This window comes from Mercurialis annua, linkage group LG6, assembly GCF_937616625.2.
Source record: "Mercurialis annua linkage group LG6, ddMerAnnu1.2, whole genome shotgun sequence".
Lineage (NCBI taxonomy): Eukaryota > Viridiplantae > Streptophyta > Magnoliopsida > Malpighiales > Euphorbiaceae > Mercurialis > Mercurialis annua.
The window spans coordinates 7538440-7553371 of NC_065575.1; the positions used below are offsets into that span (position 1 = coordinate 7538440).

Sequence of the window (14932 nt, forward strand, 5' to 3'; positions counted from 1 at the left end):
TTCACGATGTCAGCTCCTTCACGCCACCTCCTCCACGCCGTCAGATCCTTCACGCTGCCGCCGCAATTTGTTTCGATTTCTGGCGGCGGCGCTGTAGGTAATGTACATGTGGGCACACCGACGACGATGAGTGGTAGTATCGGAATAGGGTTTTTTCTAGATGAGGAGAGATCATGGTATGGTGGAAATAGAAAGCCACCGCCCCCGCAGACACAGCAACAAACTGAAGTGGCTCTTCAAGATTTCAATTCAATTGAAAAATGGTTTTAACTTTGATGAAGCAGTTGGTATGTTTAACATGTGTACTACAACTTAGAAGAAATTGAAATGGGGGGTGCATGGCTGGATTTATGTGAAGAAAAAATGGAGAAACCAAGGGGATAGCAGCAGCAGCCAACAACACAGGGTATGAATTGCAATTTATTGTAAGTATAACAGTATAAGAATACTTACTGTAATTTAGAGAGGAGATGACATGTAATAAAGTGGGTCTACTTAATTAAATTATTGTTTGAAAATTATATATTATTTCCACATAAGCCATTATATGATTTTGTATTGATTTTTTTTAACGGAGTTTACTGTCTGTTAACTTGCTGTGACAGAGGGACTTACATTAACACATTCTGATAGTGTAGGGAATTATTACACACTTTTTTAGTACAGGGATCCAAATTGAAAAAAAGTAATAGTGCAGGGACCCATATATGCGTTTGGCCTATATATATATATATATATGATTAACTATGAATATATCAATACTATATTTATTTATTTTATAAAAAAAATACTGAATTTATTTATAATATATAAAATATTATTTATATTTGTTTAATCTATTTTAATTTGAAACCATTAGTTCTATTTTATTTTTTTAACAATTATGACTATATCTATTATCTATAATAATTAATTATCAAAATTATGATTAATTTTTAATTTTTAAATATTTAAATTTAATTTTAATTTTATTTTAAATGTTTAAATTTAATTTTTATAAAGATCTATTTCTAACCGGCCAAAATCATAACTATGAACTGGAACCGGCTGATTTCAATTCAAGAGTTCCTTAAACTATAAACCGGAGTTTTAAACTGGAATTCTAGTTCGTGAACCGTGGTCACCCCTACTAAGCTCTCTAAAATGCATGATTCGGATATTGATTCTCATACTCAAAAATTTTTATATTAATTAAAGGGTTATGTCATAAAAATTCACCAGCTTTACACGTTTTCTCATTTTAATCACGTAATTTAAATTTTCTCATTTTCATGCACGAACTACCACCTTTTCTCAAATTCATGCACTGTGCTGAAGTGTCACGGCTCCATTGGTGTAATTCGCATTAGGGTGTTTTTGTATCTGATGGGTTCATTTGAACTAAAAACACAAGTTTTGGGTGTGTTTGTACCAAAAGCAGGTGATTCATTCGATATTTCGTGCAAAGTTGAGGGAGTGAATTGATCTTTTGGTCATTTTCTTTTACAAAAAAATTAAAAAAATATTTATTCATTTTTTTAACTTTATTTGCAGTTTAAAAAACTGTATAAAGTCCTTTTTGAAACAGTTTAAGAAACGGTTGCAAACTGTGCTTTTAAGAAACCATATGAAACTATTCTCAATTGTTATTTTTAACACGCTGGAACGAGATTCGAAGTAAAAAACCAAAGCCTAAAGTAAAAAGGTAGAGAGCGAAACGCGCTGTGATAAAACTTTCTGACTTATAATTTTGGGATTAGATTTAAAAATTATTTATTTATTAGACCTTTTTATAAAATCCCATAAGGAAAGGTTACAACTCAAGAAACTCATAACAATTACTATTTACAAAAGTATGAACTGTAAGCTTGAATGTTCATACAATCTCTTGGCATTATTTTCGGTTTAGTTAAATAGATGAATTAATTCAATATTAGATAAATCAGTCAATTTGACCCTTTTTCTCACCCCTCTATAATCATCATGGAGAATGAGATCTCGAGTTTAAATTCAAGTATGACCTCGACACTTATTGCCTTGTTAACTCGCCCTTAACGAGGCGAAAAAATTTAGAATAGAAAAGAAAAGGTGACAGAATGTTGCTTTACCAATTCATTGCCGGCCTGAGACAGTCATAACAATAGTCGAAACAATTTCAGGTAGACAAATAATAAGAAAAACTTGTTGAACTAGGCAAATGGAAGGAAGAAAATTTGCTTCTTGAGCTCATCAACTATGAAAAAACAAGGACACGACTATGACGATGAGAATATATAACAGTAAATATAGTAATCATGATAATAAGAGTACAAGCTGATAGTACTTCACAATATTAGGCTACGCAGCGTAACATTTATTACTATGTTTCTTCTATAAACATCACTCAATCTCATTCTTTTTTCCAATTTAAACTAGAAAAACAATGCTGTTACTTGTCCTCAGTATTATGGTTCGGAAAGAAAAGCTTTATGCTTATGCATTACTTACTGGATATGAATATGATGATGGATGACAAAATTATTACGCTCAAACAATTCCGAGAAATTCATGCAAGTTCATGTTAAATTTATTCAACTTGAATGGGAATACACTTGTAATATTACCAACTTAATCTCATTTCTGGTACCTTTACACTTGAAGGATCAATCTCAACCAATACTTGTGAAACTTCTTTCTAAAGACTAGATTTTAGCACACCAAGGCAACTCATAGCACACAACACTCGTAAATTAGCAACTCACTAGACGGGCTTTATTTGAACTCATGCTCATTAAAAGCAACTAAAATGAAATCTCACAAGGTGCATGAAATGTTCTTCCTCGGCAAATAGCTTCTAAGTTTTCTCCAACATATGAGCAAACCGGAGATACTTCCACACCTGTTACCAGTTGCCAAATTATACATATTAGACAACACTCTAAACTATTTATGATTCAACCGGCTCGACAATCTACCCGTTACAATACACTACCTCTTCTATTGCTCCATGCATTCACCAATTATAGAACAAAAAAAGAAAGAAGCATGAATTACCAGTTGCATATAGGGGCACTGAATGCGTTAAAAAACCGCCAGCAGCAACTACCCAACGAGCATGGAGCCGCAACACAAGCAACCGAGCACTGTCCGGAGTGTCAAAGTTTGAGCCATTCGTATTTTTCACTGGTGCAAACTCTTCTTCACGTAACACCTGCACATTGGAGCAAGAAACTTTCAAGTATAAGTACTAAATATTCAAAGCCAGAAGTTGGGGCAGGAGATTAAGCTACCTCAAAAAGAGCAGTTGAAGGTGCATACGGAAACGCATCAAATATGAACTGCTCTAGTTTAAATCCCAATGTAAATCCATGAATTGATGCAATTTTTTTCTCTGCTAGATGGTAACTACAGCCATAAAGCACGTCCACATTAAATTTTTTACTACAATTAAAATGTGACGAAATTCAAAATGTAAAAAGCAGAGTAAAGTACATGACCAAACACTTTATTTTAGAACATCCTCAAATACAAAGAAATTTATGTAATTTGCAAATTATCTCATATGGTTGTGTTTGAAACATGAATGCGATAAGTGATTCCTCTCCACAGTAGGAATCTAGATGCTTAAATGTCCATATCCTAATTTCTCCTCAGACTTCATAATGCATTAACATTAAAGGATCTGTAGCAATCACACTAATATCATTTTCACTTCTGAAAACAAGCCAGGCACAATTAAATCGCTATACCTCTTAAAATCAATAAATGAAAACGCAGCACAAATAATCCTTTGCAAATTGCAATTATATTTATGCCAAGATTCTCTAAAACATTTACATCAAACCATTGTGCATGGCTCACTCACTTCCTACTGTATGTAAACTTCAAAATAAACTACTACATATGTCCTATGATTCTCATCCATTTAAAAATTAAAAATTACCACCGCAATTGATATTTTAGACATTTTCATCCATTCATGGCCTTTTATAGCTGGTAGAGACAAATGGATCAAAGATCCTGTACATACAAACTATATGTGATCCCACCATGAAAACTTATTCCTCAGCTTATGCTTCAAATTAAAAATCTACAAATGTTTATATTTAGCTACATCTTCAAAAAGAAAAACAGATCAGATAGTTGCTAACGCAATAATACAGTTAGAAAGAGAGAGCCACTAACATGCTGTCTTTCTCGAGAGCATTTACCACTTGATTCAGAAAATCCAAAGTGAACATGTGTAAACACACCTGGAAACCAAAACAGTAGCAAAAGTTTAGCATAACAGCGTTTAAGAAAATCTAAAACCTAAAGAAGCAATATAGATGCTGAAATGTTGTGCAGTTCCAAAATCAAATAGCACTTGTAAGAACAAGAAAGGAACTCAATAAAATTGGTAGTTGGAAGAGGAAAACAAATCCATCCGATAACATGTGCCTCAAAAGAACAGGAGTTTTATCTGTGTATTTCTATTTCAAACCTTTTATCTAATAATATTTCTCTTCATATTAAGTTTAAACAGAATGACACACATCCATTCAATTTTTTAATGTATTTGCAAGATATGCATCTCCTACGGCTGCTGAGCCAGCTTAAGACATCAATCGATTCATGAGAGTTGCAGATACAGCAAAACATCATTTTATATGCACACAAAAAATTATCACTATACATCTAAAGAAATTGTCAAAAACTGGAATTTCTTAGTTAGAAGATTCTGAAAAACAACTTTGAAAATTTTACCATAACTATAATGCCAAACAATATACTTAAGGCTGCAGAAAGCATAAAATAAATTTGAATTTTTGTATGCAAGCCAGAAGATATCAAAGCAATAAGCATATTTATATTATTACATGGAGCATCACAGAAACAGACATACATTACTCCAACAGAAACGAAGACGTCCAGTTTGTTGATTGATTGCTGAAGCCAGCGACTGGTCCAACTCACTGTATTCAACAACAGTAAGAGGTCCTCCTTTACCTCGCCTCACAAATACACCTACCTTTTCTTGGGGATATGCCTGTGATCAAATGCTTAAATAGTTAAGCTATACAAGAATTCTTGAACTGTAATACGTAATTTCAAATTCAATATGCTCAAAAATGACAAAATATTGTTGTTTCTCAAATTAAACCCAATTGTATGTATTAATGATCATTCGGTATTTGTTTCATGGATCCTATTCTAATTTTATGTGAAAAGAAACTTAAATCTAATTAATTGAAGTACTAGAAAACAAAGGGGGCAAGTTGGTCAAACTCTAGAACTCTTCAAAATGTGCGACAAACACAAGACAACAAGTAGTCAAAAAATGAAGATAAGTCTAAAGAAAACTGGAAGAAAGACAGCGGCTTCTCACTATACCATATACAACTAATAGAAAAAATTGACATCTTTTAACAAAAGGATACAAATAAAAACTTTACTGTAAATAGATGAAAAATGCATGGGAATCCTCACAGAAGTAGCCTGTTTCGATTTTTCTACAATAAAAAAACATTTTCAGGTTTTGATAAAAAAAACATTCCAACTATTTTTATTATTTTCTCCAATAAATTCAGCTATAAAAAATAAATTACCTTGCGTACAACTTTTGCAGCAGAAGCAGCACCTTTATCAATAAAATACCCTAAAAAGGTCGGATCAGCTACACGAACCTGCTTTCAGGACCATAATCACTACAGTTTAATTTAAAGTTTCTTGAAGCTTGAAGACTAGAAGTATATAAGGGGGAAATGCAATTGAAGGAATAAAGCTCTCACCAATGCATTGTCGACACCATAGCAATCAACGTATTTAATCCCTCTTGTGGCCATATCTTCTAATAATTTTGAATACTTCAGAGCTAAAAAGCGATTGAGATTAAACCAAAGCAATAAGCAACCAAGAAGTGAGGGACAGCACAAAATTTAGCAAGTAACAAGCAGGACTAGATATTGAAAAAGCTACCTGTGTATACTCCTCCATTTCCATCAGGAGATTTAGCTACCTAATTGCAAAAGAAAATTTGTAATCATGATTATGATTTAAAAGGATGACGTGTAAGTCTACAAAAGAGAAAACATGTTAAAAAAGGCTTGCTTCTTCCAAGTAAAGCCTATAACTTGCAAAGCCAACTAAGAATACTTTAAAACTATTTACAAATTTGGTCTTTTAGATGGCTCTCAGGCCACCCCGAATGAGGTATTGTCAGCTTTGAGTTGAGTAACCATGCTTTTGTCCTTCAAAAGGGAGGTCACCAATATAGGGGAAGATCTTAAAAGCTCCAAGTCATCTCAACTTGTCACTGACTTGACACATTTGTGCATCAACACTGGAAATAGATGCATGAATTCTTAATCTGGCATGACATCGACCTATTCTGAAAAGTAGAATTTCCTAGCTAAAAGTGATTGGCAACCCCTTTATAGATTTTGATTTTAAAAGACCAACTACCAACTATTGGACACTATACTATCTCAAAAAAGGGACTTTTGCTTTGCTCTTTCGCTAAACAAAGTCATACTTTGTATGGAGTCTCCATGATAAATCTGCCATCCTTTGAGACACTAGGTATAGTGCCTTGCTGGAAGAAGGTAACCTGCAATAGAAAATGTAATTATGGATTAAGAGACGGAAAACCTTTAGAAAAAAGAGTGGATAACAAACTTTCTTACTTGATCAGAATCAAGACCAAAAAACTTGTGGCTCTCAAAATATTTGCGCGTGGCCTCATCAGTAAATGGACTGGTCATAATATACCAATGTATTGACGCTGTACCACGAGATCCTATTGAGGAAAACTATTAGGACAATATGTCAGATGAGTAGACAAACTATAACCTTGAGAATTGAAAACCCACCCTCACTGGCAGCTTGGGCAGCTAGTCTTTGGACGCATAAAATTCGCTCGGCTTGAAGTTGAAAAAGGGACTTGCCAGATGGAAGTCCAATATCTGGTACATATAATAAGGGAAAGAACAATACATCTTAAAACAAGGTTTTAAATATTATTTTTCCCATAAGCACTTTGCATCATGGCTATCTCATCAGCCATTCAATAGATATGAGCTACATGCAGTTTACTTTCTCCAGCGCATTTCACGTATTTGTGTTATATAATGAAGCATAGAACTCTATATTCTGGTATTAGCATATCCGATTCTTAGGTTACATTTTTAAAGTACTGAACTCCACTAATGAAAATTTGGTTGAAACAAAGAATCAATGACAACGCTTTTCAAATCAGATATTAATAACAGATGACTTACTAAAACATCCTTTTGGATCTGAACTTCCAAGCCTTGTTCCCTGCATATTTCATTGAAAAAACAAAAAGTCAAAAAAGTCGACAAAGCATAGGCCTATACTAGAATATAGCACAATTAACAACTATAAGGTACAAGTGCAAAGGAAATAAATATAAATTGGAGCACAACATTCTGTATCTGACATTCTTCCAAGCAAAGTATATAAATTGATTATACCACTACTCCGACCATAACTTGTTGAAAGAAAAAACAAGTCCATATATTAAACAATATGGCCACACATCTGCCGCATCAAGATTGACAAAAAAATTGGAAACCAGTTCGGCTAACTTATTTTTCATAGAGATATATACAACTTTCAACTTTGACGGTATATGTAAGTTTTTGCAAATAGAACAGACAACTATCATTTTCATATGGAAATTATAAATAAAAAAAATCATTTTCATATGGAAAAAATTATTTTTTTTGCCCACTCCAACAGGCTGTAATTCAAAACTTTAAATGCATCAAGTAAAATCACATCATGTGCAGGAGTTCAAATATAACAAAAGGTGCTGTTTGAGAATTCTTGAAATTCTCTGCAGCATAGAAGAATTTACGGTTATATGAGACAAAAGAATAGCAGAATAAAATCTTTTTTGCTTTCTCTGAAATCATGAACTCAGTCCTGAATATGGTACATCAATTATTACAGTGAAAAAATAAATTGTTCCCGATCTGACATCCATTTCATCAGAAAGTTACAAATTCAAATCCTGATGATATCCTATCAGTTGTAGCCACTTTATCCTTGATGGGAAACTTCAAATTAGTGCACATTTGAACTTCAAAAAAAGTTGAAAGATTTACTGATCAATAGTCTCAAGATTTACTAATCTATTATATAAAATCCAATTAAATGAAATTAGATTATAGAGGTGGTTAAAAAAATGCTGAGTTGTTTTATGTGCACCTTTCTTTAAACAAGAATAGACACAAAAGGAAAGGACATTTGATGAAGCATCTTTATGTTAAGCAATAATTATTATTTCATACAACAACAAAAACAGTATCATAATTCTTGTTTTACTTTTGAAATTAGTTTATCATTATTACATAAAACACATATATCTAGCAAAATAAACAAACTTTTTCCCTTCCTTTTTTTTTTCAATTCAAATAAAAAAAACTGCATAAACCCAAAAGTACAGCATAAAAAAAATTCCTTTCTCATTCCTTTTCATTCACATGGAGAGTGCTAAAAGAAATTAATACACAAATACATAACACTGTTGAAATTATTAATACCTTTTTATGAGCAGAATCAAGTAAACATGATTAACTAATACATAACTTTGAATGAAAAAAAGTAGAGAAAAAGCAAAGAGAATTACCTGGCCACCAGATAAAAGCAAAACAGCTAATTTTCCATTAGAGATAGCTTTCAATCCCATTTTCCACCATCTCTCTTTATCTTCCATTGTTCTTTCCTCCAACGTTGATACACTTCCCTCCGGCACCGGCTCTATAGCCGCCACCGGCAATCCTGCAAACATCATTATCATCATTTTATCAGCAACAATCATTGCATAAGCATGATTATTATCATAATTACACACAGTGGCGGATCCAAAAGTTTTTTATAATGTGGGCAAGATTGTAGTGGAAGTCTATAATATGGGCAAAATTAACAAAATATAAATTTTAAGATAGACAATGCTATAAATTTTAGGCGGAAAAACTATACTATTAAATTCTATATTCATATTATTTCAAAGGTTCAATATAATAAGGTGGGAACCGCACACCATAAGCTCTTCCTAGGTCCGCTCCTGATTACACATGATAAATTAATTTAAAATTTAAATCACACAAGCTGCACGTTAATGTCACCTTGAGAATGGAGCGAACATCGAATGATTCGATCTAGCCTGGGGAGATCTAAATTCTGCAAATTCAACAAACAAATTCAGTGTTTTCTCAAAATTCATAAATAAATTGAAAATTCATAGAATTCACCTCAATGTCCCTGACAAGAAAGTCACGTTCTTCAAGAGAAAGCTCATCCCAAAGGGTAAAAACGTCTTCTTGATCGTAATCTTTAAGTCTTTCAACAAGAGCTTGAGGAGGTGGCTGTGATGGTGATAGTGAAGAGGCACTGTTTGTTTCAATTGCTTCTCTCATTATGTTTGAAGCTGTGTGTCTCTCTAGTACAGTAACTAAACTTAGACAATTTGTGAGCTCAATCGTGCTACTATTTTAGGTATTATGTGAATTTATATGCCAATTACTGTGAATCCAATTCCTTTGGACATACAAAATCTTTGCGAATTTTGTAGTTACTAGTTTTGCTTCGCACGTGACTCGTAATGTGACACGTCAAAAATAACTGAATTTTAATTGATAGTTATATTAAAAATAAGGCTTAATTTCTTAAAAAACCCTCACCTTACACTTTTTCTTCGTTTATACCTTGACCTTGTAAAAACACCATTTGTACCCAATTTTGGGTTTTTATGTTTCATCTCTACCCAAAAGCATTAAATTGTACTTTTTTCATTTGGAAAAGAGTTTAAAACATACTTTTTTCTATTTTAAAATATACAAATAAATCCTTAAACTTAAAAAATAATCAAATACATCCAAATAATTAATTAATTATTTTTAATTTGATAAAATAATAAAAAATTAAAAAAAATTATTATTATTTTTAATTTTTTGTCGGAAATATTTTAAAAAAAATTAAAAAAATTTAAAAAAAAATTCGAAATATTTTTTAAAAAAATTAAAAAAAATTATTATTATTTTATTATTTTTTGAAAAAAATGGTATTTTTGTATTATTAATAATATTAATATCTAATTAGTATATAAGTTAAAAATGAAGGATTGTTTTAAATTTTTTTTCAAATGAAAAGAGTACAATTTAATGCTTTTGGGTAGAGATGAAACATAAAAACTCAAAATTGGGTACAAATGGTGTTTTTACAAGGTCAGGGTATAAACGGAAAAAAAAATAAGGTGGGGTTTTTTTAAGGAATTAAGCCTAAAAATAACAATAAATAAATATATTTATTTTTATAAAAACTTAAGTTACTAATTTTTGAATGAATTGGCTATTTGATAGAAAAATATTTATATACAATTGATTAAAATTAAAGATATTCTTTTACAAATAAAATTAAAAATTTATACTTATTAGTTAATATTTAATTTCGTGTTATATAATATTATCACAAATATAATTAGTTGTTGGATCTCATGCATAATTTTTTAGTAGTTGAATATAAGTATATGTGAAAGAAAGAATAGCAATTGACATATAGTTAACTACTTTTACTATGAAATTAATTGAAAGCTTTTTATTAATTAAATTTTAACAATTATCCAATAAAATAAACTTTTTTCCAAAATTCCAATTCAACTTATGAGCATAACATGCGCCATACATAAACAATTAATGTTCCCTGTAAAAACAATTAAGAATATTCAAATTAAATTTGAAACTTGTTTAGTTGCCATAGTTTCCGGAAAAGAATATGATGCACAATCCTTCTAATAATTGGAATTGGGAAGTAATGAATTTGACTTAAATAAAAAATCTATTGAAAATTTGATTTGAAGAGGATTTCATATTCATTCAATTATGCTTGATTTAGTTATTTTTAAATAATACTACAAAAAATAGGCTAGATTATAGCTAATGAAAATTACAAGAGTTTTATTTCCTTGTTCAATTCAAATTCTGTTCCGATAAAATTTTCATTGCAATGCAATTTTAATTAATAATCAATTACTATTATTAATAATAAATTAGAAAGGGTAATTAGGTAAAAGTGCTTGTCCCCCTCCATCCGTGCTTTTATATATAATATAGATATAGATGACTAAACTTTTTAAAAACGGCAAATATAACTTGACACACTGTGGGTATTTTTACAGTCAAATTAGAACTAAACCGATTTTCTCACCAACATAGCAGCCATGTATAAGATTAAAAAAAGATTTAATCACAATAAATTATCAAATTATCACGTGTTATATCAGTTATATTCAAATCTTACATGCTGTGTCAGTTATAAACAAGGGCTTCTTACATATATACTCAAATTAGTCTAAGAGTTTCCATTTACACGCTGCCAAATAAAAACTAGCAAAGATACGCTTTTTTGAAATATATTTTGTGAAAAGACGCTTTCTTCTCTATTAGATAATTGGCAGAGCTAAATTATTTTATGTTAATAGAGAAAGTAATTTGTTACATCATTCTCTGGATACTTTGATTTCAGATCTTCACTGTGTTGTATCATGAATGTTTTTATTTTTGGACCATGTAAATACAGAGATGAGCAGCAGAGAGATAACAAAAGAGAGACGGGCCTAGATAGCAAGCAACAACGGCGGTAGGGAGCGGAGATTTACAGAGTCGAAGGCGGCACAGACAACGGAACTGATATGTGTTAGTTTCGACGCCGGAATTATTGTAGAACGCCGAGTATGATATTCCTTTATTTGTTTTCTTCGCAATAAAAGTATGATTCCATGTTTTTTTAATCAACTGTTGAATGAGTAGTTTTGTCATGGTTTTGTTGGCTTCAACAACAAAAAGAGCATCAAATTAAAATTTTGAAGATGGAGATTTATATACAGCAAGAACATACAATATTTTTTTTAACGTTGCATATAACATATTTGATCAAATGCCCAAGAGACTATATGTTGTGAATATATTTATAATGCCTCTTTTTATATTTATATATTACCCACTTTATTTGAGATTTATATGATTAATTTTTTGAAAATTTGTTATTAAGTTTCTTATATAAATGTTTGAAAGATTGGAATATGGTTTTGCTTTGTCAACTTTTTTCCAGCCTTCACTCTTGTTTTTCATGTGCATTTGACATGAATTGGTCAAACTTCAATTCCGATTTCCTTACTGGTGCTACGAAGAGTTACTAATATTTGAATTTTTGTCTAATTATCCCTCAATGAAATAGAATCTTCTTACTCGTGAATGTTATGTCACTCTATTTTTCAGGGGAATTGTTCCAAGGTCATGGCTGGACATTACAAAAGTGTATATATATATATAGTAGATATATCAACCGAAGAACAATCGATGAACAAGCGAAGAACAACCAAAAATTAAATCTGTAATTAATAATATACATGAACAACCTAGAAGTTTAATTTATCTGTTACAAGAACTGTGTTTATGTATAAATAATGCACTAAATTTTTGTTATATGTATCTTCTAGTTTAACTTTATGCAATCTTGAATATAAGCCATCTTTTCAAATTAAGGATTTAAAATTGTAACTTGTAAACTATGAAAAACAATATATGAATTGACCTTTTATTACTACTAGTTTCGCATTACGTGCTACGCACGTGGCTCGTAACGTAACTCGTCAATGTACATATTAATAAATTTATTATAATTATAATAATTTTTTATTTATAATTAATATTAAATTAGTTAAAAAAATTTATAAAAATAAATATAATATATATTCGGCTATTAAATTTTTTTCCATACTGAATTTATTCCTCTTTTAATTCTATAATAACTATAATTAAATAACTAATTTAATTTTATTAATAATATCTTTATAAATAATAAGATAGAAAATTAAATAATAATATATTGACCAAATACAGTATTTTGATTTTGTAGTTAAATCAAACTAAAAGATAGGTATTCCTACTAATTTGGAGACAATTTAGTTATTTTTTACATACTAAAACTAAATTGGAGATAATTTAGCTACCTATTTTAATTAGGACTTTAATTACAATAGTAATTAATTAAATAACTAATTAGTTAATGACTATAAAACCTTTATTTAGTAATAAACTGAAAAGGATTATTCAGTAAATTTGCTTGTCCCCCCCCCCCCCATCCGTGCTTTTATATATAGTATAGATTTATTTATATTTATTAAAATAATAAGTAATTATACATGTGTTTTAGATTTTTATTTAAATAAATAAATAAATAATTGTAAAATTTAATTTAATTGAGTGAATAGTTAAAATAATCAAATTCATTAACATATATATTTCCATTAACTTGTATTGGATTTGTAATAAACATAATCACGGATAGGTGATGTATTCTATTACTATACGAATGAATTACTTAATTAAGTGTTTATATTCTTTAACTAATTCATTTATAATTAAAGACAGATTATACTTATAAAGAACAAAGAACAATAAATTCAATTTGAATGGGAAAATAATAAATCTACAACGGAGGAGAAGATTCAATGCATGCATAATGAGGAATTTGAGTTATAGAAGGACAAAGATGTTGTAGGGATCAAAATATATAGAAAAAGAGATAAGTGAAAAAAGTAAATATTCTATGAAAAAAAAGGTTTGTAATCAATAGGATTCTATACCAATTAGTGCTGTAATTAGATTTTCTTCCATTTAATAATTTAATTTTACAATTAATTAGATAATGACCATAAAACCAGTAATTAACTGATGAATTAGAAAGGGCTTTTAGGTAAAAGTGCCTGTCCCCCCCCCCCCCATCCGTGCTTTTATATATAGTATAGATATCTATATACTTATATAATTGAGAGGACCAACGGAGCTCTCTCATTGATTCTCACCAAATAGAGCATTCTTGGAGTTTCCAACTTTTTTTAACTACTTCAATTTTTATAATTAAATAATTATTATTGATCTTCAATTTAATAGGTACACAAACTCTAGCAATATAATTACATGTTTAAACTACTAGAATTCAGTTCCGTGATAGAGATTAAATTCATCATAAACATGTAATTGTATTGATACACAAACTCTATCACCAAACTCATCATTTTATATCTCCACCATATTTTGAAACGTTATGAGGTTTCTATTTTCTTATTCTCTTAATCTCTTTATTCTCTTAACTATGCCTTCTTCAAACATCAAATTTTACAGGGCAACAAAATTATATATAGAAGGGCTTGCAATTTATTTTTCCCCAAGAATAATCCGGTTAGCATGCTGAGAATTATTTAAAGCTATATGTAAGTTTTGAAAAAGTTATTTTTTATCATTCTTCTTTTTGTTAAATTTATATTTCTTAACATTGTTGTTTGAGTCTCAAAGTGATTAATAATAATAATAGTAATTATATTTTTATGTAATAGATTTTTGGATAGATTTTGTGTTATATAACTGTTGTGCTGTTATTTAATGTGATCTTATGTTGTTGATTTTATTTTCAATATTATTCTTTCTAGGAGAAAAGTTATTATGACTTTATATGAACTATTTTTTATTATTATGATCTTATTAATAGAGATTGTAGAAATTGTATCAATACTCATTTTATCTATTTCAAATTTATTTAAAGTCAAAATTTGTCATTTAAAAAATTGATAGATTTTGTTTAAAGAAAAAAAAATTGCTGAAATTAGATGACATATGAACTGAACTCTTATCTTCTCATTAATTTTTGTTTTTTTTTATATATATAATGCTTATAACAAAAATCTGTCAATTTTTTAAATGATACTAAATTTTTACAAAAAATTTGAAATAGATAAATGAGTATCGACTCTATGATAGTTGGCTTTATTCTGTATTGTTGTTGATTGTAATTAAATTTTTTAACATTAGCTTTCTGCCTAAGTATAGAGTTGGTTTTTAATTATAAGACCTGAGTAATACTCAATTTTCACAATCAGAACAAAAAAGCAAATTATTAAGCATAAAAATTG

The 14932-nt window shown here is 29.8% G+C and overlaps 1 protein-coding gene across 2 annotated transcripts; it reads right to left on the minus strand.

Annotated features, from left to right (window-relative positions):
* Nucleotides 1-2523: 2523 nt before the first annotated feature.
* LOC126688139 (UDP-N-acetylglucosamine diphosphorylase 1-like) lies at nucleotides 2524-9541 on the minus strand. 2 transcript variants are annotated; one of them, XM_050382737.1, is made up of 15 exons: nucleotides 9219-9541; nucleotides 9093-9147; nucleotides 8594-8745; nucleotides 7218-7257; nucleotides 6810-6902; nucleotides 6624-6736; nucleotides 6473-6547; nucleotides 5917-5956; nucleotides 5730-5812; nucleotides 5547-5624; nucleotides 4844-4987; nucleotides 4144-4211; nucleotides 3249-3363; nucleotides 3013-3169; nucleotides 2524-2857 (listed from the first exon to the last, which is right to left on the minus strand). In XM_050382737.1, exons 1-15 carry the CDS (start codon nucleotides 9381-9383, stop codon nucleotides 2760-2762), a joined length of 1476 nt encoding a protein of 491 aa, XP_050238694.1. In that variant the 5' UTR covers nucleotides 9384-9541; the 3' UTR covers nucleotides 2524-2759. The 2 variants fall into 2 exon arrangements, 1 of the variants encoding a protein (XP_050238694.1); XR_008790988.1 differs by lacking the exon at nucleotides 3249-3363.
* Between the last annotated feature and the right edge of the window lie 5391 nt (nucleotides 9542-14932).